At 34.6% G+C, this 24,353-nt stretch overlaps 1 protein-coding gene across 1 annotated transcript; it reads right to left on the reverse strand.

Annotated features, from left to right (window-relative positions):
* Positions 1 to 18,282: 18,282 nt before the first annotated feature.
* LOC149408849 (M-phase inducer phosphatase-like) lies at positions 18,283 to 20,963 on the reverse strand (the record flags this gene model as incomplete). Its single annotated transcript, XM_089650379.1, has 4 exons — positions 18,283 to 18,537; positions 19,557 to 19,738; positions 20,419 to 20,570; positions 20,726 to 20,963. Coding segments are annotated over 4 exons (786 nt in total), but the record flags the coding sequence as incomplete, so codon positions are not given.
* Between the last annotated feature and the right edge of the window lie 3,390 nt (positions 20,964 to 24,353).

The following is a 24,353-nucleotide window of genomic DNA, read 5'->3' on the forward strand; positions in this document are numbered from 1 at the left end:
CTTCGAGCCGGGAAGATGCAAGCTCCTTGCGCACTGCTACCAACACACCGCCTCCATCCATTTTACCAGTGAGTGTACGGTCCCTATCACGTCGGAATACCGTGTAACGCGAATCTATGAATTCAGCAGTATTTATATTTGCTACAAGCCATGTTTCAACTAGAACTATAACGTCGTAGTTATTCGATAATACATTAATTAGTAGCTCCTGGGTTTTGGTCCTAATACCACCACAGTTCTGGTAATAAACGGTTATAGATGATGATGAGATCATTTCACCAGAGTGGGAGTGCCGTTTGACATATTCCACAATCGCACGAGTGATACATTATGCAGGGCATATGAGGCTTCGAAATTACATAAAAAACATAGACTACTTATTAGATCAATGAATGTGAAATATGTTGACATTTTAGAATGTGAATGAATATGTGAGAAACATGGTATTGGTTTAAAGTTATAGGGATATTGCGCGCTAAACAAAAATATAAAGTAGCTTTGAAAGAAACAAATTACAGGATACAGAATACTGTGAGAAAGCGGATACCAAAGACAGCAGTAACATGTTTGTAGTCACATGTTTTGCTGATCATGTGTGATTATCTTTTGAAGGTCTCCCTCACGGCGAATGGTGAAAACCCGAGAGATATCGTTTCTCTTCGCCAGAATACTGCCGTTCCGCACCCAAATGTATTTAAAGCCGTTAGCTTTTCCGGCGGCTCGTGTTTTGGCAAATAGGATTTTATTTTTCAATGTAAGGTGCTCGTTTATATAAAAATTGGTGGTGGGAGCACCAAATCCTAATTGCTCCGTGGTAAGGCCGCGGCGAGTCCTTGCTGCAGCGATGACATCATCACGAAGTCGTTTTGTGGATAGCTGTACGACTATATTGCGCGGACGGTTGGAGGGCGAGGAGTGGCCGCGAGCGACGCGATGCGCAGAAACCACACAGCTACTTGGAAGCGGGACGTTAATGTTGGATCCTATTTTCTCTATTAATGTCATCAAATTTTCGCCCTTTGCTTCGGGAATCCCATGGATGTCTACATTGCATATTCTGCTGCGCTGCTCCATCTCATCTTGTGCATCTCAGAGTGACTGGACTTCTTGCCGGAGGTTTGAGTTTTCTTCTTGGAGAACGCTCACACATCCCAGAATTTTTGTGTATTGGTCCTTCCACTCGTTAGATAGCGCATCTAATTTTAACTGAACAGCGTCAATTGCTTTCTTGTTTTCAGTGCGCATGATTTCAAGTTTCGACTCAAAAAAATTGATTAATGAGTCAGTGTCAATGTTAATCATTGACTGATGCGCCGACGGTGAATCAATAGGGCCAGACGTGGTTGCTAAAGGTGAAGATGTATCTTTCTTTGCACTGCAAACCTTGCGAGTTTTAGACATTTTGGTTGATTTATATCTTAGTTTGTAGGTAGGTTTCTTATAGTTGTTCAGAAATACCCCTTATTGAGTTAAAATTAATTTAACTTATTTGTCTATGACAAAAAAAACCTCTTCACAAATTCAAAAAGATTTCAAAAATTCAAAAACATAAATTGTCTGTGGTTATAGCTTACAATGACAGTGAATTCGTTATGCGTAATTTTTCAGGGCAATATGTAAAGTTGTTTCGCACTGTCAACACGAAATACACTATTATTTTGATTAATTTTTCACTAGTTTATATGTTTCAACTTTGATTACTTGCTAAATTTGCTTAAATTTCAGTACTTTTGTCATTTAATATGGATCTGTCAGAATCAGCTGTTGTTTTCACTTGTCCATAGACAATTTCTATGGTATACTAAGTATTTATTTATACAATAACATTATTACATTACATATAATATTTTGACCCACAGAACAAGTCTTATGATGGTCGATACTAAGAAAAAAGAATAATATTACATAACATGCACAACAAAATGACACAGATTTATTTATACAATAACATTATTACATTACATATAATATTTTGACCCACAGAACAAGTCTTATGATGGTCGATACTAAGAAAAAAGAATAATATTACATAACATGCACAACAAAATGACACAGATTTATTTATACAATAACATTATTACATTACATATAATATTTTGACCCACAGAACAAGTCTTATGATGGTCGATACTAAGAAAAAAGAATAATATTACATAACATGCACAACAAAATGACACAGATTTATTTATACAATAACATTATTACATTACATATAATATTTTGACCCACAGAACAAGTCTTATGATGGTCGATACTAAGCAAAAAGAATAATATTACATAACATGCACAACAAAATGACACAGATTTATTTATACAATAACATTATTACATTACATATAATATTTTGACCCACAGAACAAGTCTTATGATGGTCGATACTAAGAAAAAAGAATAATATTACATAACATGCACAACAAAATGACACAGATTTATTTATACAATAACACTATTACATTACATATAATATTTTGACCCACAGAACAAGTCTTATGATGGTCGATACTAAGCAAAAAGAATAATATTACATAACATGCACAACAAAATGACACAGATTTATTTATACAATAACATTATTACATTACATATAATATTTTGACCCACAGAACAAGTCTTATGATGGTCGATACTAAGCAAAAAGAATAATATTACATAACATGCACAACAAAATGACACAGATTTATTTATACAATAACATTATTACATTACATATAATATTTTGACCCACAGAACAAGTCTTATGATGGTCGATACTAAGAAAAAAGAATAATATTACATAACATGCACAACAAAATGACACAGATTTATTTATACAATAACATTATTACATTACATATAATATTTTGACCCACAGAACAAGTCTTATGATGGTCGATACTAAGAAAAAAGAATAATATTACATAACATGCACAACAAAATGACACAGATTTATTTATACAATAACATTATTACATTACATATAATATTTTGACCCACAGAACAAGTCTTATGATGGTCGATACTAAGAAAAAAGAATAATATTACATAACATGCACAACAAAATGACACAGATTTATTTATACAATAACATTATTACATTACATATAATATTTTGACCCACAGAACAAGTCTTATGATGGTCGATACTAAGAAAAAAGAATAATATTACATAACATGCACAACAAAATGACACAGATTTATTTATACAATAACATTATTACATTACATATAATATTTTGACCCACAGAACAAGTCTTATGATGGTCGATACTAAGCAAAAAGAAAAATATTACATAACATGCACAACAAAATGACACAGATTTATTTATACAATAACATTATTACATTACATATAATATTTTGACCCACAGAACAAGTCTTATGATGGTCGATACTAAGCAAAAAGAATAATATTACATAACATGCACAACAAAATGACACAGATTTATTTATACAATAACATTATTACATTACATATAATATTTTGACCCACAGAACAAGTCTTATGATGGTCGATACTAAGAAAAAAGAATAATATTACATAACATGCACAACAAAATGACACAGATTTATTTATACAATAACATTATTACATTACATATAATATTTTGACCCACAGAACAAGTCTTATGATGGTCGATACTAAGAAAAAAGAATAATATTACATAACATGCACAACAAAATGACACAGATTTATTTATACAATAACATTATTACATTACATATAATATTTTGACCCACAGAACAAGTCTTATGATGGTCGATACTAAGAAAAAAGAATAATATTACATAACATGCACAACAAAATGACACAGATTTATTTATACAATAACATTATTACATTACATATAATATTTTGACCCACAGAAGAAGTCTTATGATGGTCGATACTAAGAAAAAAGAATAATATTACATAACATGCACAACAAAATGACACAGATTTATTTATACAATAACATTATTACATTACATATAATATTTTGACCCACAGAACAAGTCTTATGATGGTCGATACTAAGAAAAAAGAATAATATTACATAACATGCACAACAAAATGACACAGATTTATTTATACAATAACATTATAACATTACATATAATATTTTGACCCACAGAACAAGTCTTATGATGGTCGATACTAAGCAAAAAGAATAATATTACATAACATGCACAACAAAATGACACAGATTTATTTATACAATAACATTATTACATTACATATAATATTTTGACCCACAGAACAAGTCTTATGATGGTCGATACTAAGAAAAAAGAATAATATTACATAACATGCACAACAAAATGACACAGATTTATTTATACAATAACATTATTACATTACATATAATATTTTGACCCACAGAACAAGTCTTATGATGGTCGATACTAAGCAAAAAGAATAATATTACATAACATGCACAACAAAATGACACAGATTTATTTATACAATAACATTATTACATTACATATAATATTTTGACCCACAGAACAAGTCTTATGATGGTCGATACTAAGCAAAAAGAATAATATTACATAACATGCACAACAAAATGACACAGATTTATTTATACAATAACATTATTACATTACATATAATATTTTGACCCACAGAACAAGTCTTATGATGGTCGATACTAAGAAAAAAGAATAATATTACATAACATGCACAACACAATGATAAAATTTAGATATTTCTAATATAATAAAGATTTAGATAGGCTATTCTTTAATAACGCTGTCTTGTAGATTAATGAGACTACAAACTAGTCTAACAATTTGATTCATGATAGGAACATGTTTATGGTGTATGGATGCATGCATCTTGCACATCCCAAATTCACGTATCCTACTGATAACCAGTTCTACGTGAATTCGCAGGGCAGCAATCCTTTTTGCTTGGATTACTTCCTCTGAAGTGCAAACGACATTAGCATATACACGTTGTCACCTAAAGAGTCAGGTGTGTTTGGGCGATATGGTAAATTCTCTAATGCATCTGAAGAATAATCTGATGATTCTGGTTCCACACTTAACGCAACAACTTTTGTACATTGTCTGCTTACATTATCAAACTTCAAAGGTGAGCAAGACATATCCTTTTTTTGTCAATGTTGATGTGGCCTTACTGCGCACGTGGCACTTGATATTTGCTTGAACAGCCTTGTCGTCATTGGCAGGTGAATATGTTTGAGTTGCAACATGATGCGGTCCCGGTTGGATCACTGCCGAAGTAGAAGGCTGTGGCTCTGGTTCATTGTCTGCTACTAAACTTGCAATGACTTCAAGGCGTTTTCTCTTTAATCCTGTCAGTCTTGGAGTAAGAAGGGTTTTTTTTGACAGACAAATTTGTGTGGAATGACATTCTTTTTTAAATACACTCTACCACCCATTAATTTAAACCTCATGTAATTTTCGACGTCTTCCTCAAGCTTAAATAATATAAAGAAATCAACATTAAACGTCATATTTTAAAATCAATTGTTCAAGTCAGTATTGGATGCAGCGTATTTCTCCTGGCTGTCGAAGTATCCAGAATAATACTTATTTTCGTCCGTAGGGTTGATTATGTCTTGTAAATGTTTACTAATAACGACCTCCATGTTTCGTTTCTTTCAACTCAAAATCTCCCTCATACTTGAGAGATTTTCGAACGTCAAACCAAACAAATTCAGTACTAGTCAGCTAGAAACATGAAGGGTATTGTTATAAGCCCTAGCTAGTTAGAGGATTACGAAAGAATCCATAAAATCAAAAAAAAAAAAACCAAACAAATTATTCAAAATCAAGTTGATTGTTGCCAGCCTTCGTGTACACTCGGCAAACTTCGTAGTTCCGAGCCGCTTTGAGCCTTCGTGTTCACTCGGCAAACTTCGTAGCTCCGCCCCCAATCCTCCAGCAATGTGAGAACAGGCGCACCCCAAACTTACCATTGATTGTCTGTGGCAAACTCATTTTGTATTTGGTGTCATTTCCATTGCTTATTGCGTCGCACGGTGAGTGGTTTATTTATGGTCACACGCAATACCTTGTTGCTCACCTTTTCTGAAGTCATATTGTATATATTGTATTTCTATTTATATAGTGACGTTTCAACATTGGAACTGATGCCTTATACGTAGGTAGAAATATGTTATGTTGAATAAGTATTGCTAAATGCCCTTAATTGGTGCAGGTTTTTTAAAGAATATATCACATTATTCCAATGATATATAACACTACTATGGGTGTTATAAATCTATGCATTATTCAACACTTGCGACATATTATCATTATTATTATTAATTTTTTTTCATGTTCTCCATGAAACGGTTATACACCAGTATATCATGGAGAAGATTACAAATTAAAAGGTTAACACAGGCAGTTTTACTATTTTGTCACATGCGTTATAAGATAGTTACTGAATTGTCTGTAGGTGACATTGAAAATGTCGATGGCTAATGCAGAATCGTTAAGCAGTTGAGTGAGTTGAGTCGCTCTGTTTATTGGCGCGTTCTGATAGGTAGAAGTCCTCGCTTTCGGAGCATATAAGAGTGCATGGGATCTCCCTCGAGTATAATTGTGAGGGACATAAAAGTTAACCTCTTTCAACATAGGCGGATCATGTATTGTACCCAGAGGCGGATTAACTGTTGAGAGCGCCCTAGGCAAGCACCTCATCGGCGCCCCTCTAGCGACCACATATTATAAATTTTAACAAGTACCTAAAGTAGCTGAATTTGTAGTTAGGTGGGTTTTACGTGAAAATAAAAATTTCGTGGCAGGGGGGGGGGGGTGCCTAGAGAATTGTTTAAAATTGATGTTTTTACGTGAAAATTATGTTTTTAACTTGAATCTGAAGTAGCCCGACCGTCGCCTTTTAGATTTTTTCAGCGCCGATTCTCGTTCTGAGTAGCCTAAATGGCGATATATCGCCCTCGTTGGCAACACTGCCAGCTATCTTTTTTTTACATACCAAGTTTCATCACAATCGGTTCAGTAGTTTTTTTGCATGAAGAAGTAACATATACCTATACAAACACACACATATACACTTTCGCAGTTATAATATTAATAGGGATAATTAATAAAACATAACAAATTTAAATGATCAATTATTTATGTAAAGGAATAAGTACTCACTAATAAGTACCTACCTAGAAATGCCTAGGATCCCTTTGTGTTTAAATTACGAATTTTATTTTATGCACTTTTCAAATGTCACTTATGTGTTGTCTTGGTTACACTTAAACAGCATTTATTTATGAACAGCATTGTGTACTCGCTATGTGGCTGACTGAGTGACTAATAAAAATAATGTAATATTTTAATATAAAAAAGGACGACAAATAAACTTTAAATGTCGTTTCTTTGTACTTCAGAGCAACGCATTGTTTTATTTGTCTTATAAAACGATATTTTTAGTGAAGAAAAATGGAAAAGTTACGATTCACATTTACAGTGTTAGCAGCATTGGGTGGAAAAACCGGTGTGAACTGCATAACTTCAATCGAGTCACCCGATGAACATTTATTTGATATTCCTGATGATTTGAAACTTGCAAGAAAACACACCGCCATAACAACTACGGACGTTTTTACTAAAATTCAGAATTCTCTAAAGAAAAAACATCAAACACGGAAAATATTTATTAACCGGTATTTCAATGGAAGATGCTCCAAGGAACTAGCATCATTGATCCCCTCGGCACCGGTGCATAGTCGGGAAACACACCAAACGCGCGCCCAACATATGTACACGGTTGACATTTGTCATGTGACAAATGTCAAACGGGTTGCTTCTACGACTCGTTATTGTGTTCAACAGCTCGGCTGGGGAACGATTTGCCGGGCTCTGTGTTTCCTCCTTCCTACAACATGGGTCTCTTCAAGACCCACGTTCACTCCTTCCTCTCCTCAAAAGACCCTCCACACAGCATCTTCAAAAATGACAGAGGCCCTGAGGGAAATTATTTTCCTCAGAGCCTCTTGTGTTGGGTTAATGTAAAAAAAATATAGGAATTATCTTAACCTTTGAGTTTTAACTTTAAGTTTTAATTTTAACTAAATTTGAGGAAAATTTACTTAGATGAAGGTGGGAATTTACAATTTGGTGAACAATACCTGGACGAAATTAAACATGATACGAGACTTTCTGAAAATAATAATAGTAAGGGTAGTGAAAATAAAAATCTAGGAAAAACAGCAGAAAGATTTTCACTCGAAAAATTTTTAAGGACAAACATCAAGTGTTAACCAATGGATCAATGATTTATTTATTTATTGTTTGAAACACTTACAGAGTGTTAACTTATTAAATTATTACATTAATATTATTGCGTGGGAATGTGCACAGATATTGACACTCCAATTTAAAATGTTCACAGCATGCGTAAACAAGGTTCAGTTGTTACTAGGCGAAGATGCTAGTAGTGAGAAAAAACAGAAATAATAATAATCAAAAAGAAATATAAAACATGAATATAAAACACGAACATAAAACATGAAATATAAAATATAGTGAGTGTACAGAGAAAGATGAGGAAGAAAAAAAGGAGAATAATAAAGCTAATAACTGTTATTAACAAATTATAGCTGTTCTTCATGACATATTATGGTAGAAGATTGTTAATTTGTTTTTTAAAATGTGCGAGACTGTTTGCGAATATATTTATAAGGTCGCATTCAACTGTGTTGTACAGACGACACATTTGAGACAGTGGATTGAAGTATGCAATATTGTTATTAATTATTTCAATATGGAATATATTTTGATTCCTTAAATTAGGTATGTCTATTAGGAACTTTAATATGTATATATTTTTTTAACCTTACTTATTCACATTTCTTTGTACATATAATGTATAATAGAAAATAGTATATAATAACATAATATAAAATAACAAATTGTATGTAATAACATAATAAGAAAACAAGAAATGAAAACCCACTAAGGCACTGCCTGAGTGTGGGTAATATTAAAACAAAATATTATATTTCCAAGTATCCAAAGTATAAAATAGACTTAAAAAAACATAGTATAAAAAGTTAGCATTACAAAGATAGAATAAGTGAAAAAGGTTTTTTCAGCTATTATAAAAATATGACAGACAGAAAACAGACAGATTTTGAGTTTTTTTTTTTTAGTTATTATAAAAAATAAATAAACAGAAAACATATTGTACTACAGTATAGAAAGTTTTTTTTTTTTGTATTAGGCAATTCACCCTAAAGAGAGTGCTTTGTGCCGATTGGGTTAAGATATATGGTTAAACTGATGTGAATTATCTATAAGGGGACTGGACATATCATATATTAAAGTCATTCAAATCTATAAACTTATAAAGAATAGAATATACGCGAGAGTTGTTGAGAGACAGCAAATATGGAATACTAAGGGGAGACTGGTGGGTGATTTTAATAAGCAATCGATACATGCCCTTGAAAGAAGAATGGTTTTTACAATTGAAGAAGACATGGTCAAGAGTCTCATCCTCCACACCACACTGGCATAATGAACTTTCGAGTACCCGAATTTTAAACAAATGAGTTGCTATAGAGCAGTGGCCAATTCTCATTCTCGAGATACAGGAAATAAATCTTTTGGACTTTTTTATTCCGTGGAACCAGGGTTTACTTGGAATATGATTTTGTATTCCAGCATAGAAAGATCCAGTTTGAGTTTTCGTGATTGTCCAATTTTCTTCCCAGGAACGAGACATGTTGGATTTAAGAATAGAGAAGACGTCAGAGACAGGAATTTTAAAATCTAAAGGAATAGAACCAGATACAGTTCCAAGTTTAGCGAGAGAATCAGCTTGCTCGTTACCCTCAATTCCTAGATGGCCAGGCACCCAAACCAGTATTGTCTCAAACATAGATTCGTTTAAAGAATCGAGGATGTTTTTAATATTACAAATAACATAGTCTTCTGGACTTCGAACGATATTAGAGGAAATTTTTAATACTGCACTTAGAGAGTCAGTACACAGTAAGGCTCGACGAATATTGAGGAGTTGGATTTGAATTAAAGCTTGTTCAATTGCGAAGCATTCCGCAGTAAATATGGAAATTTCTTTAGGCAATTTATAAGACAGATTAACATTGAATTCAGGAATATATACCGATGCGCCACATTCTTTGTGGTCGGATTTGGAACCATCTGTGTATATGAGGGAAAATCCAGGAAACTTTGAAAATATAAAGTTTTTAAAATGTTCTTCAACATTTTGAAAGTTATTAGCTGATGATAAAATGTTCGTCCGGAATTCGTCGTCAGAAATTATTACGTTTGGGATAAAATTAATAGCATTAAACGGGGTACTGTAAATAGGAAGGATTGGATCATCTTGTAGATTTTGAAGGTTAGAAGACAGAGATCTAAATGATAGAAAACTTTTTAATAAGAGAGGGAACCGATCTCTATCTATTACCCTCCTTCTGTTATTCAAAATACTGAACAAACGATCGAGACTCTGTTCCAATGAGTGACGTGATAAAGATAACGCTTTGAAGATATATCTATCCGCGAGGTATTGTCTTCTCAAAAATAAGGGAAGATCTACACATTCTATCTGAAGAGCATTAATTGGAGAAGATTGCATTGCCCCAATAATCATTCTGAGCCCTTTTGATTGGATTCTTTCAAGTTTCTTATCCAGATATTTAGGAAGTGGGTCGAAAAGAAATGTGCCATAATCCAAGTGACTTCGAACGAGGGAATTATACATTAGTTTAAGAGTAGTAGGATGGGATCCCCACCATACTCTTGAAACAGCTCGCATCATATTAAGCCCCTTTTCACACTTAGCAGAAACGTTCTGAATATGCGGGAGCCAGGAAAGCTTATGGTCCAAAAGCAGGCCAAGAAATTTTATTTGCTTAACGATTTGAAGGGGGAAATTATCAAAAGAGACTGTAAAGTGAGGCAGTTTTCTTTTGCGAGTAAAAGCCACTACCTTGGTTTTAGAGGTAGCTAAATTCATTCCATTTGTCAACATCCAAACTTTAATATTATGTAAGGCCAAATTTAATTCCTTCGCAGCATGTGATAAATTTTTGTGAGATAAATATATGAGAAAATCGTCCGCAAAATAAAGTCGCTTAATAGAAGAAGGGATTACAATGTCTAAATCACTAATATAAATATTAAATAATAATGGACTGATTACAGACTCCTGGGGTAGCCCTTTCCGAAGTTTGCGCTTCAATATGTTTGAGGAAGAGTGGATAATAATGGATCTGTCTGTTAGCAAGTTGATAATAAATTGAACTAATTTTATAGGAATTTTTATTTTAATTAATTTTTCCTTCAAAACATCAATTAATACATCGTCTTAAGCTGAAGAAAGATCTAGAAATGTGGCCAATGTACAAGAGTTAAGGGATTGAGAAATACGGATATCTGTTGTTAACAAACTTAAATGATCCATAGTAGATTTCTTTTTCCGAAAGCCGTATTGATTAGGAGGGATAATACTGTGATTTTCAACAAACCATTCTAATCTGTTCTTTATCAAATGTTCCACTACTTTAATTAAACACGACGAAAGAGCAATAGGACGATAGGATGAGACTTCGGACGGATTTTTCCCTGGTTTTAAAACCGGGAGGATTTTTTGAACTTTCCAGACATCCGGAATAAATCCTGTTTCAAACATGTTATTAATTAAGGATAAGAAATATTCAACCGAAATGTCGGAGAATGCTTTAAAGAAGCTATATAATATTCCATCAAGACCCGGAGAAGAGTCAGAAAGAGATTTAATTACTCGTTTTAGTTCACTAACTAAGAAAGGAGAGTCTAGCCAGTTAGAGTGAGATGGATATGAAATAAAAGAGGGCATTTCTTCACATCTGGCAACTGAAGGAGGGGCAATCTTATCAGCAAAACCTATAATAATTTCCTCCGGAATATGTTTGGTACGCTCCGGAGCATATGACGAACCGAATTTTTTTAAATTAGTCCAAACAGATAACTGGGGAGTTTCAGGAGACAAGTTTTCACAAAATTTTCGCCATCCAGACCGCTTTTTATTTTTCAAAATACGTTTAGTTTCTGATTGGACGCGTTTTACTGATAAGAAATTTTCAAAAGACATGCATTTGCGGTAAATGGAAACTGCTTCTTTTCTAGAGTTAACAGCACGAGTGCATTCTTCGTCCCACCACGGAGTCGAATGTTTAGTTTTAATGTTAACTTTACGCTTTGGAATGGATTTTTCTGCTGCTTTTATAACTATACTAGGAAATAATTCACATTGAGTTCTGATGTTCCCAAGAGAAGATTTTACAGAGTGAACAAGAGAGTCTAATACAGAAGAAAAAAATCTCCAGTTCGCATCTTTCGTTTTAAATTTAAAATTATTGTTAATTGTAAAGGAATGCGAGGTGGTTAGATAGTGAAAGAGGATTATAATAGGGAAATGATCACTGGAAAGGGGGTCTTTAAGTATGTTCCAAGAACATTTACGTATCACCGAAGATGAACAGAGAGATAAATCAACAACACTTTTCCTTTGTTGAGGGGGGGTGAATCGGGTTGGAGATCCGTCGTTTAAAATACATAAATTATGGGAATCAATAAAATCTAAAAGATTACGGCCAGAACGATTCGTTAATTCACTACCCCAAGAGGTAGAATGAGCGTTAAAGTCGCCCAGTAACATATACGGGGGACGGATCTGAGACATAAATGATGACCATTCGTTTTCATCAAAAATAGTGGAGGGAGGGACATATATTGATAGTATTGTAATATCACATACAACAGCTGCTACTATCTGAAAATTGTTAGAGAGAGTATGAAACATGATTGGTTTGAAAGGGATAGAGTCATGGATGATTAAGGCAGCGCCACCTTTACCATCCAGTCTATCATGTCTAAGACAATTAAATCCCGAAATCTTAAATAGATACGAGGGTTTAAACCACGTTTCAGAAATAGCGGCAACTGAAATTTCATGTTCATCGAGTAATTTTACAAGTTCAAATTTATTACAGATTAGACTTCTGATATTCCACTGAAGAATTCTGTTCAGTTTCGGAGACATTAGGAAGACAGGATAGTAAAGATTTAATGCAATCGGCAGCGTTGGACGGTATATTATTATTGTTTGAAAGAATATAAATTAAGAGGGTAATTAAAGTCTGAATGAAAGCAGAATTTTCATTCACCACTTTCCCTAAATTAGGGGAAGATTGGGAACTATTTAAAGCACTCCCATTGAGTGTCTGAGATTTATAATTCCCATTTGGGTTAAACAAAATATCATTATGTTGATTTTTATCAATAGAAGCAATAAATTTTGGTTTTGGTTTTAGTGGTATAAAAATTGTTTCCCTGTGAGAAGATGATGGAGGAGATTTAGAGTAAGATAGATTGCAAGGAATTGAGGTAAATGTTACCTCTGCAAACGATTTTATTGCAGGTGGGAATAATTTTGATGCCTGGAAATAGGAAATGTTGTCTGAAGCCATTGGTTGTTTAATATTCCTTTGTCTGGTCAATTCTGGACAGGCCACACTAACCGCTGTATGATTTCCCTTGCAGTTAATGCAACGTGGATCATTCGATGATTTTTGGCAAAGATCAAAGGGGTGGTCCTCTCCGCAATGAAAACAACGTGGAGGGGAACGACATATGGGTTTAGAGTGTCCGAAACGGCAGCAGTTAAAACACTGTATCGTCGGGAATTTATATACTTCCACAGGGAGTGCGTTGTAATAAATAAATACCCGAGATGGCAAAGTTTGGCCTTCAAAAGTAATAACAACCGATTGTGAGGGTTTCCATGTAGTGGTTCCATTAGATGTATCTTTGTAATTTAATCTACGTGCTTTTAAAACCTTAGGGGTCACTTGAGAATCATTAAGTGCATCAACAATTTCAGATTCTGAGAGATCGGTTGGTATACCTCTCACTCGGCCCATTCTAGTAAGGTTGTAAGTTGGAATATAAGCTTTAAATTTGTGGTGTGAAAGCGTATCAATTTTTTGGACAAATTCATTTGCAAAGTTTGCGGATTTAAATTCTAGGGATAACTTATAGCGGCCTTCCGGCTTAATAGATCCGTTAACTATGCCAAGGTTATTGTTTTTTGAACTAAAAATGAATTTCCCGAAATCCAGAGGATGAATAATTTTTCCTTGTTCAGTACTTTGGACATTGACAATGAATGGAGCCGAGGAGGATGGGGAATAACTTAGTTCAGTATTTTTAGATTCTGATAATATGGTATCCTTACGAATTTCCTTAGGGTTTGAGGTTTCATCGGATTGCGAAGGTTTAATTTTGGGAGGTACATTAAGACAGAGCGATGGTCTTCGTTTTCTGGAAGGGAGTATTATAGAAACATCCGATTCATACTCATCTCCAATATTAAATATGGACTCGGGGTCAGGAGGTCGATCTTCATCTTCCTCCATATTTATAAATTAATTAACAAAAAAAACAATAATACAGTCTATTTGATTGACTGTACACACGAATTTCAAAACCTAAATATAACAAACAAATAATAGAAAACAAAAATGTAACAATAATTTCTTATCTGTACGAAGTCCGCGACAGCAGGTAGGCAATTCGTCAAACACAGAGCACGACTATCCACTACCGTAGTTCGATGACTCGTATAGAAAGTTACAGAAAGTGAGTTGTAGAAGGATGGATAAATTTATAGAAAAAGCGTTTCAATATCTACATTATGCAACCATAATTTTACCTCTTTTACATATTTTATCATTTTATTTGTCATTTGAGTTTTTAGTGGTAGAAGGTTAAATGTACGAGGACCAGAGATGTGCTTTATTTCAAATAAATCCATTTCAAATGGAAATGCAAAATGCAAAATGGGTATTTTGCATTTTGCATTTTAAATGCTTTTCTAAAAACCATTTTGCATTTTGCATTTTAAATGCTTTTCTCAATGCATTTTCCATTTTAAATGCTTTTTTGCAACATTCTTCCTACTATCTATCTCCACTCATTATTTTTTCATAAGCCCCAAATATCAGTCGGTCCTCAACCTCGCTATGAGAGATAATTTACATTTGTCAAGTTGCTCCCTGGTAGGAGCGCTGGCAATTGAGTGATACCATTACAAAGAATACTGATTCAAATACTGAACATGGGGCCATGACGCTGTAATATTAAATGGTTTCTATGTTTTCAACATAGTCAACATGTCAACATTAGTCCCGCGCAAATTTTTTGTTTTTTCATAATCTGTAGTCGTGGTGTTTTTGGATTTACCAACATGTAATATGTTTGTTCTACATTGATGTCCATTATTAAATGACAAAATTGTTTAAAAATTCTATAATTATTTTAATCGTTTCACCTGAGAAACCATTTTGCATTTTCAATGCATTTTGAAAATAGGTATTTTGCATTTTGCATTTTAAATGCTTTTCTAAAAACCATTTTGCATTTTGCATTTTCAAATGGAAAAATTTTGACCCATTTCCATTTTGAATTTCAAATGGTTTTGGGTACCCATTTTGCACATCTCTGACGAGGACCAATGAAACTGCTATGTGTCTGCAATAATTTAGTATTGGTTTGTGGGGTGTAAAATATATTATTTATTCTTTTGCTCATTCTGTTTTCATTTATTTCGAAATTATTTTTGTTTTTAAAGACATATTTCAATGTTTGTAATATAAATAATTTACGTATATTAAGTATTTTAGTTTCTTTGTATAATAAATTGGTCGAGAATGTTTTATTTTTGTTAAATATTACTTTATTTATGTGTTTTTGAATTATATTGCTGAGACAATTAGTGGTAAGAAGTTTATTAAGAATCCTTACTAATATTATAAACGCAAAAGTTTGTATGGATGGATATATGTATGTTTGTTACTCTTTCACGCAAAAACTACTGAATAGATTTTAATAAAACTTTACAATAATGTAGCTGATACATCAGAATAACATAAAGGCTATTTATTTATAAAGCTATCTATTTTTCATATATTACAAATAATTATTTTTTAATAGAAAATGTAAAAATTTGAGAATGACATTTTCGCCGGAACGGGTAGGAAAAGGTGGAGGGGGTAATGGGTACCGTATGTTGGGGGGTGGGGGGTTCGCGGGAAGGGGGGGGTGGAGGAGGGAGTGGGTACCGTGTGAGAGGGGGGTGGGGTCGCTGGAAACAATGTATTTATTTAATGGCATTGCAACGCATGCCGGGGACTCGCTAGTAATTTTATATAAACATATTAAGTCAGCAAATTGTCTTCTTTTTTCCAATGTTGTAAAATTAAAGTGTTGTAGTCGTTCCTCATAAGATTTGAGTGAGACATTTAATCCAAGTTTAAATGATAAGAATTTTTTTTGCACAGATTCAATAGTCTTAGAATATTTCAAATAATGTGGGTTCCAGATAACACTCCCATATTCCAATTTGCTTCTGACCAACGAGTTGTATAAGGTTATAATGGATTGGGGGTGTTTAAATGGTTTCGATATTCTATAAATGAATCCAATCATTTTCAATGATTTACTTATAATACCAGTGATGTGTACATCAAATTTATGATTTTGAGAATGAATGTACACGTTTCAAGATATTAAAGGAGACAGAAAAAATTGAGGTTTAAAAGTATTTACTTGAAAACCAGTGCCTAGATTGGTACACTCGTATGTTAATAAAATTTACATTAAACGCACGATGAGCAATATGGAAAACATTTTTTGTGAAAGATACGGAAACAAAGGTTGGTCACAAGTTAAATATGCATTTGCATTTAAATTTCAAGCAGGTTAATTACGGGAATTAAATTTAAAAATTGGTATATACTAATCACAAAAAAAATTAAACATCTCTGCGTCTACATTTTTGTTTTGCGAAGTTGTCAATAACATCGTCATAGTTTAAAGAGAGCAGTAATTTGGATTCAATGTTAAGTATGGCTAACGAATTTAATGTCCTGTCTGTCATGGTTGAGCGAAGATAATTTTTCACTCTCTTCAGACAGGAAAAACTCCGCTCGCCACTGCGGCTATGTCAATGTTTGGATAAATTGTTTCAAGTTCTTTTTTTCTTAGAACCTGTAAAATCGCTTTGGTTGTTCGGGGCAGATCTCCATCTCGAGCTATCGTTCTTAAATAAGAACGTAGATGTATACATTCATCAACAAAGCACTTTTCTAAATCACTAGAATATATTGTTACTAACATACTAGCACTATTTTGAATTTCTTCGGTGTTCAAATTGACCAAATTGCTTAAAAACGAAAATTTGGTATAAAAATTGCTGTACGCTTCTCGTCTCTTTTGAAGTTCAACGACAAGTCTGTCTATAATTACTAAATATACTGTCACTCTAAATGTTTCCCGACCAGATAATGAAAAAGTAATATCTTCGGCAGATTCATCTGCTGTGAGTTTTCTCTTCCGTATCCTCTTGATGTCCTTTTCATATTCTCTGACTAATGCGAATTCTAAGGTTTGCTCTTCATATTTATTAAAATTTTCCCTTTCTGAAGAAATTATTAGAATCAGACTGTCATACATTTGAATAACTGTACAAATATCAATATCAACGGACTGTAATTTTTTATTGGTTTTATTCATGTGAACTAAAATAAAACCCCAAAACACGATCATGAAAGCAGTTTCTAGTCGTTCTAATTTCAATCTTATGCCTTTAGCTTCACATACAACAGAACGTTTTTGCTCTGTATTGCTCTCGATAGCAATTAAAGCATAGCAAATTTCTGGAAACCCTCGTTGTTCATCAAAAATCACAGCGAAACTTATATCAATATGTTCTTCAAAATCTCTCAGTAAAAATTAAAATTATGGACATTCACTAATATATAGTTGTTTCTCCATATTCATTGTAAAACCCTAGATTAAATCTATATGGTTTGTTTTCGATATATTCACAGTGAAACTCATTATTTTGATTTAAAATGGTTGTTCTACAATATATTTACAGTGAAACATTACTTCTGCATTTGATCTATAGGGTTGTTATTCAATTGGCTCAGTGAAACCATTGTTTTTCTTCAATACTCACAGTGAATCCCTATTATTATATCCTATAGCTATTTTTCTACAAGATATTTACAGTGAAACCTTGAAATAGTGATTATTTCTTATTGGCTGGTCATTTCCAGATACCTCCAAAATCGGGTGTAAGTTTTAAGCGTAAAAGCCTTATGTGACCTGTGACTTAAATTGGTTTTTCTACAACATATTTACAGTGAAACCCTGATATAGTGATTATTTCTTGATGGCGGGTGTTGGTGTTTGAAGTGTACCGTTTATGGAACTAGTGGTTATGATCGATGATGCCATCGTCTGCACGGCCTAATGGTAAGGTCAGGAAGGGATGTCTGGCGCAGGCGGCTGTACTAGTGGTTGTGTCTGCGCTGAGCGTTGGCCCGGTGCAGACGCATGGCGGGCAGGTGCTGTGGGTCCAGCATGGCAGTGTACCCGCCGCAGATGGCGGGGTGCCTCCTGTGCAGACGGCAGTAGCCCCCGCGCAGCAGGTACAGCTCAGGATGGCGCAGGCGGGGGTACTCGCTGGCGTGCAGAGCCCTGTCCAGCTGACGGAGGTAACGGCATCTGGAAATTTTAATAATTTTACTATTAGTCATAGTTAGAGATGGCAAAATTTCGTTTTAACTAAAAACGCGAAAAAATATTTATGTTTCGAAAATAGGGCATTTATAAGTTTTCTTTGCGTTTCAAGGCATTTGAAAGTGTTTCCAGTGATTTCTATTTCGCGAATTAACGCGAAAAACGTGAATTTGGCCGTATTTCAGCTAAATTATTCTATTTAGCGAAATAGGCGCGAATTTCCCGAAAATACCGGGTATTAAAATAATATGTGAGAATTTCAAAAAATCAATATCTATGTACATTACGATTTTTTATAATTTTGTTACTATTTTATGTGTAAATATTTAATATTTTTGTACTGTAGGCTAAAATTGCTTTTTGACATTACACAAATTGTGCGAAATAAATTACGCCTATTGATGTTAATCGCAATCTGCATTTGTTGTGTTTGTGTTCGACCCGTACTTGGCAGAAAGGGGCAGCGGCAGGTAGCTCGTAGATGCGGAGGTCCGAGGCGAGGGTGATCCAATGGAGAAAGAGGATTTAGAATAGAGTTTCCTTCCTTATTAATTAAATATTAAAATTAATTATTTATAATCTTTCACATGGAATTACTTGCAAATGAAGGTAAACATATATTTTACCAAAAATACTTAAAATATGCGCTAAAAACACTCGGGAAATACATTTTTTTCTATATTGCTGCAAAACGCTAAATTATGCCTCAAAATGCTATAAAACGCTAAATTTCCAATTTTTAATGCTAAAAAATCTGAAAATTAATGCTAAATTTTGCCATCTCTAGTCATAGTCTATTGTGTTAACGGCATATGACAAAACAGAACATTAAAGAAGCCTTAATATTCCAAAAATCATTAGCTTGTATCACATAATCCCACGATAACGGTTAGATTAGCCTAGGACAGATCATGTTAGGTTAGGTTGTACTGGATTGGTTTGTTTTAGGTTAGACTAGACGCCTCCAAACTACAACGCTTTTACAGATTGTGTTGTGTACTCACAGGTTGGGTCCCCGCTGCGTGCTGAACTCGCAGTGGAAGACGAGCACCTCTCGGTGGGGCGGGCCGTCCATCGCGGGCGCGGACGGCACCAGTCTCTGACGCACCATCTCCTCTGTGTACAGATTCAACGCACCGGGGATGTGACCGCCTTCAAACTCATACGGGTAGCGACAGTCGATTATCTAACAAAAATATATTCTATATAAATAAAAATGTTAATGTTCGTTTGTTCAAAATCTTACAATCTCCGAAAGTTCTTCACCAGTTTCTTTGAAATTTTGACACAATGTTACATTCGAATACACATGTGCTTTTATATACCTATATTAAATAACGTTGAAATTTGATGAATCGTTCAAATACTCCGAAACAACCCGTCCTTAGTTTTGAAGTCTGTGTGAAGTGCATTTAAACGTCATTATTACACTGGATGTTTTTCAAAACCAAGTTGGGAAACTAGGAAAATTCGCGGCTTCCAATGTGCAATGTTTTGCTTGAATATATTAATTCTAACGAGAAAAGGAACGTAGACTCTATTTGTATACCTGAATTAAAAACTTTACGAAATATAAAAATACAAATAACAAATAAGTAATTTCTCAGTCTATTATATTTGTGTTAGGTGTATTGTGTCATTTACGGAACTCCTAAATGATGACTTGAGGTAAATGGGGGTCCGCTCGTATGTACCCCCATTTGAATCTCGTGGAGCCCCAAATTTTTTTCTCGCTGATATAAACCCCCAGCAAGCCGAAATCGACCCCTGGGGGTCCATATCGACCACTTTGGGAACCTCTGAGTTAGAGGAATATAAGTCACAGATAATTAATTTACCCATTAATATGCGTATAGAGGGGTGTACCTTATAGCTGGCCACCTGGTGGCGGAAACCCCCAGCGATGAGAGTGGCGAGGGTGTCGCCGCTGATAGACTTGAGATCCTCGTGCTCGCTCTCCGCCAGCGGCAGGACGTACGGCTTAGAGAAGTCTCCGATCAAGTCCGGCTCGGAAAAAGCTATAAGAAAAACCAACCGTCAGTACTGGCACAAATTTCAGTTTTAATATACACCTCAATTCCGCTTGGGATGCATCGAGCCAGGAACATTTTGTCCCAATTAATCTGCTGTCCCAAATAAGTGACTGTCAATAATATTGATAACAGATACTAACATCTGGCCAGTGCCATCTTGATGCTGGCCTCGTTCTCCGAGTGTGCGCGGTGCAAGGCTGGGCGCTCTGCCCTCCGCCGCTTCCCCCCTTCCCCCAGCGCCTGCCCCCCTTGGCCAGGCAGCGCTAGCGGGCTGGTGTCGCCTGCTCGCTTGCAGCCCGCCAGAGACAGTGACATGGATTTGCGCAGGGCGGGGCGACGAATCACGCACGGAGACAGCACCGCGCGTGGAGATTCTTTCTGTAAGAAGAACAACGACTTATAAACTTTATACAAAATATGTGCGCGATCCATATTTGATTCCAGAGACTCATTTGAGAAATACCTTGGAAAGACCGGCAGAATATATGGAGATAAACCCATGGAACTTAACGAAAGATTATCAACTTTAAAAGGGATGACTTGATTGAGATTGATTTTAACTGGACATCATGGTGGCCCTGGCATCCAGCAAATATATAAATCTCCGGGTTAGCATCCAATCCTAGAAAGCATAGTTGAAACACGGAATCAACTTCCACTACTGCTATAAACACCTACAAGTAAGTCCCAACGGAGAAGTCCCAAAGACACAGTGAAATTTCGTGGAATTTTGGAATGCTCCCGAAGTATCTAAAATGTGCTATATACAGGGTTTTCCAATAAGAGGTGTTATTTTGAATAGCCCGCTATTTCGGTAGATGTTACTTTTGAAGCTATCATTTTTTGACATTTGACAAGCAGAAACTACGCCATTAATAAAAATGTAACGATAAACGCTTCAACAACGCATTGAAATTATTAAAATTCACAGAAAAATGATTTTTATGGACGCTAATTTCAGACTTGGGTTCGATCTTGGGAAACAGTTTTTTCAGGCTCTATGGTACCAAACGGGCTGATTTTTTGAAAAAAGTGATAAAAATCGTTATCCAAAACGAAATCAGTCATAAAATCTACATAAAGTTGTATTTTTAGAAAAATAACGAGTTTTATGGACGATAATTTCAGACTTGGGTTCGAACTATGCAAACAGTTTTTTCTGGCTCTATGGTACCAAACGGGCTGAAATTTTGAAATAGTGATAAGAATCGTTATCCAAATGAATTCAGTCACAAAATCTCCATAAAGTTGTATTTTTAGAAAAATCATGATTTTTATGGACGCTAATTTCAGACTTGGGTTCGGACTTTGGAAACACTTTTATCAGGCTCTATGGGACCAAACGGGCTGAAATTTTGGAATGGAATGGTAGGTAGTCGAAATCGAATTCATTCCTAAAATCTCCATAAAGTTGTATTTTAAGAAATATGGACTCTAATTTCAGACTTTGGTTCGACTTTTGGAAGCAGTTTTATGAGGCTCTATGGGACCAAACGGGCTGAAATTTTGGAATTGTTATGAGTATTGTAGTAGAAATCGAATTCAGTCACAAAATCTCTAAAAAAAATGTATTTTTAGAAAAATTATGACTTTTTCCGACGCTAATTTCAGACTATTGTTTCGTTTTAGGGAGCAGTTTATCTAGGCTCTATGGGACCGAACGGGCTGAAATTTTGTAATTGTGATGAGAATTGTAGGCCAAATAGAATTCAGTCACAAAATCTCCATAAAGTTGTATTTTTAGAAAAATCATGATTTTTATGGACGCTAATTTCAGACTTGGGTTCGGACTTTGGAAACACTTTTATCAGGCTCTATGGGACCAAACGGGCTGAAATTTTGGAATGGAATGGTAGGTAGTCGAAATCGAATTCATTCCTAAAATCTCCATAAAGTTGTATTTTAAGAAATATAGACTCTAATTTCAGACTTTGGTTCGACTTTTGGAAGCAGTTTTATGAGGCTCTATGGGACCAAACGGGCTGAAATTTTGGAATTGTTATGAGTATTGTAGTAGAAATCGAATTCAAGCACAAAATCTCTAAAAAATGTATTTTTAGAAAAATTATGACTTTTTCCGACGCTAATTTAAGACTATTGTTTCGTTTTTTGGAGCAGTTTATCTAGGCTCTATGGGACCGAACGGGCTGAAATTTTGTAATTGTGATGAGAATTGTAGGCCAAATAGAATTCAGTCACAAAATCTCCATAAAGTTGTATTTTTAGAAAAATCATGATTTTTATGGACGCTAATTTCAGAATTGGGTTCGGACTTTGGAAACACTTTTATCAGGCTCTATGGGACCAAACGGGCTGAAATTTTGGAATGGAATGGTAGGTAGTCGAAATCGAATTCATTCCTAAAATCTCCATAAAGTTGTATTTTAAGAAATATGGACTCTAATTTCAGACTTTGGTTCGACTTTTGGAAGCAGTTTTATGAGGCTCTATGGGACCAAACGGGCTAAAATTTTGGAATTGTTATGAGTATTGTAGTAGAAATCGAATTCAGTCACAAAATCTCTAAAAAAAATGTATTTTTAGAAAAATTATGACTTTTTCCGACGCTAATTTCAGACTATTGTTTCGTTTTAGGGAGCAGTTTATCTAGGCTCTATGGGACCGAACGGGCTGAAATTTTGTAATTGTGATGAGAATTGTAGGCCAAATAGAATTCAGTCACAAAATCTCCATAAAGTTGTATTTTTAGAAAAATCATGATTTTTATGGACGCTAATTTCAGACTTGGGTTCGGACTTTGGAAACACTTTTATCAGGCTCTATGGGACCAAACGGGCTGAAATTTTGGAATGGAATGGTAGGTAGTCGAAATCGAATTCATTCCTAAAATCTCCATAAAGTTGTATTTTAAGAAATATGGACTCTAATTTCAGACTTTGGTTCGACTTTTGGAAGCAGTTTTATGAGGCTCTATGGGACCAAACGGGCTGAAATTTTGGAATTGTTATGAGTATTGTAGTAGAAATCGAATTCAGTCACAAAATCTGTAAAAAAAATGTATTTTTAGAAAAATTATGACTTTTTCCGACGCTAATTTCAGACTATTGTTTCGTTTTAGGGAGCAGTTTATCTAGGCTCTATGGGACCGAACGGGCTGAAATTTTGTAATTGTGATGAGAATTGTAGGCCAAATAGAATTCAGTCACAAAATCTCCATAAAGTTGTATTTTTAGAAAAATCATGATTTTTATGGACGCTAATTTCAGACTTGGGTTCGGACTTTGGAAACACTTTTATCAGGCTCTATGGGACCAAACGGGCTGAAATTTTGGAATGGAATGGTAGGTAGTCGAAATCGAATTCATTCCTAAAATCTCCATAAAGTTGTATTTTAAGAAATATGGACTCTAATTTCAGACTTTGGTTCGACTTTTGGAAGCAGTTTTATGAGGCTCTATGGGACCAAACGGGCTAAAATTTTGGAATTGTTATGAGTATTGTAGTAGAAATCGAATTCAGTCACAAAATCTCTAAAAAAAATGTATTTTTAGAAAAATTATGACTTTTTCCGACGCTAATTTCAGACTATTGTTTCGTTTTAGGGAGCAGTTTATCTAGGCTCTATGGGACCGAACGGGCTGAAATTTTGTAATTGTGATGAGAATTGTAGGCCAAATAGAATTCAGTCACAAAATCTCCATAAAGTTGTATTTTTAGAAAAATCATGATTTTTATGGACGCTAATTTCAGACTTGGGTTCGGACTTTGGAAACACTTTTATCAGGCTCTATGGGACCAAACGGGCTG

The sequence above is a fragment of the Hesperophylax consimilis genome, unplaced genomic scaffold (assembly GCF_061612785.1).
Source record: "Hesperophylax consimilis isolate HC1 unplaced genomic scaffold, BYU_Hcon_1.0 scaffold_50, whole genome shotgun sequence".
Lineage (NCBI taxonomy): Eukaryota > Metazoa > Arthropoda > Insecta > Trichoptera > Limnephilidae > Hesperophylax > Hesperophylax consimilis.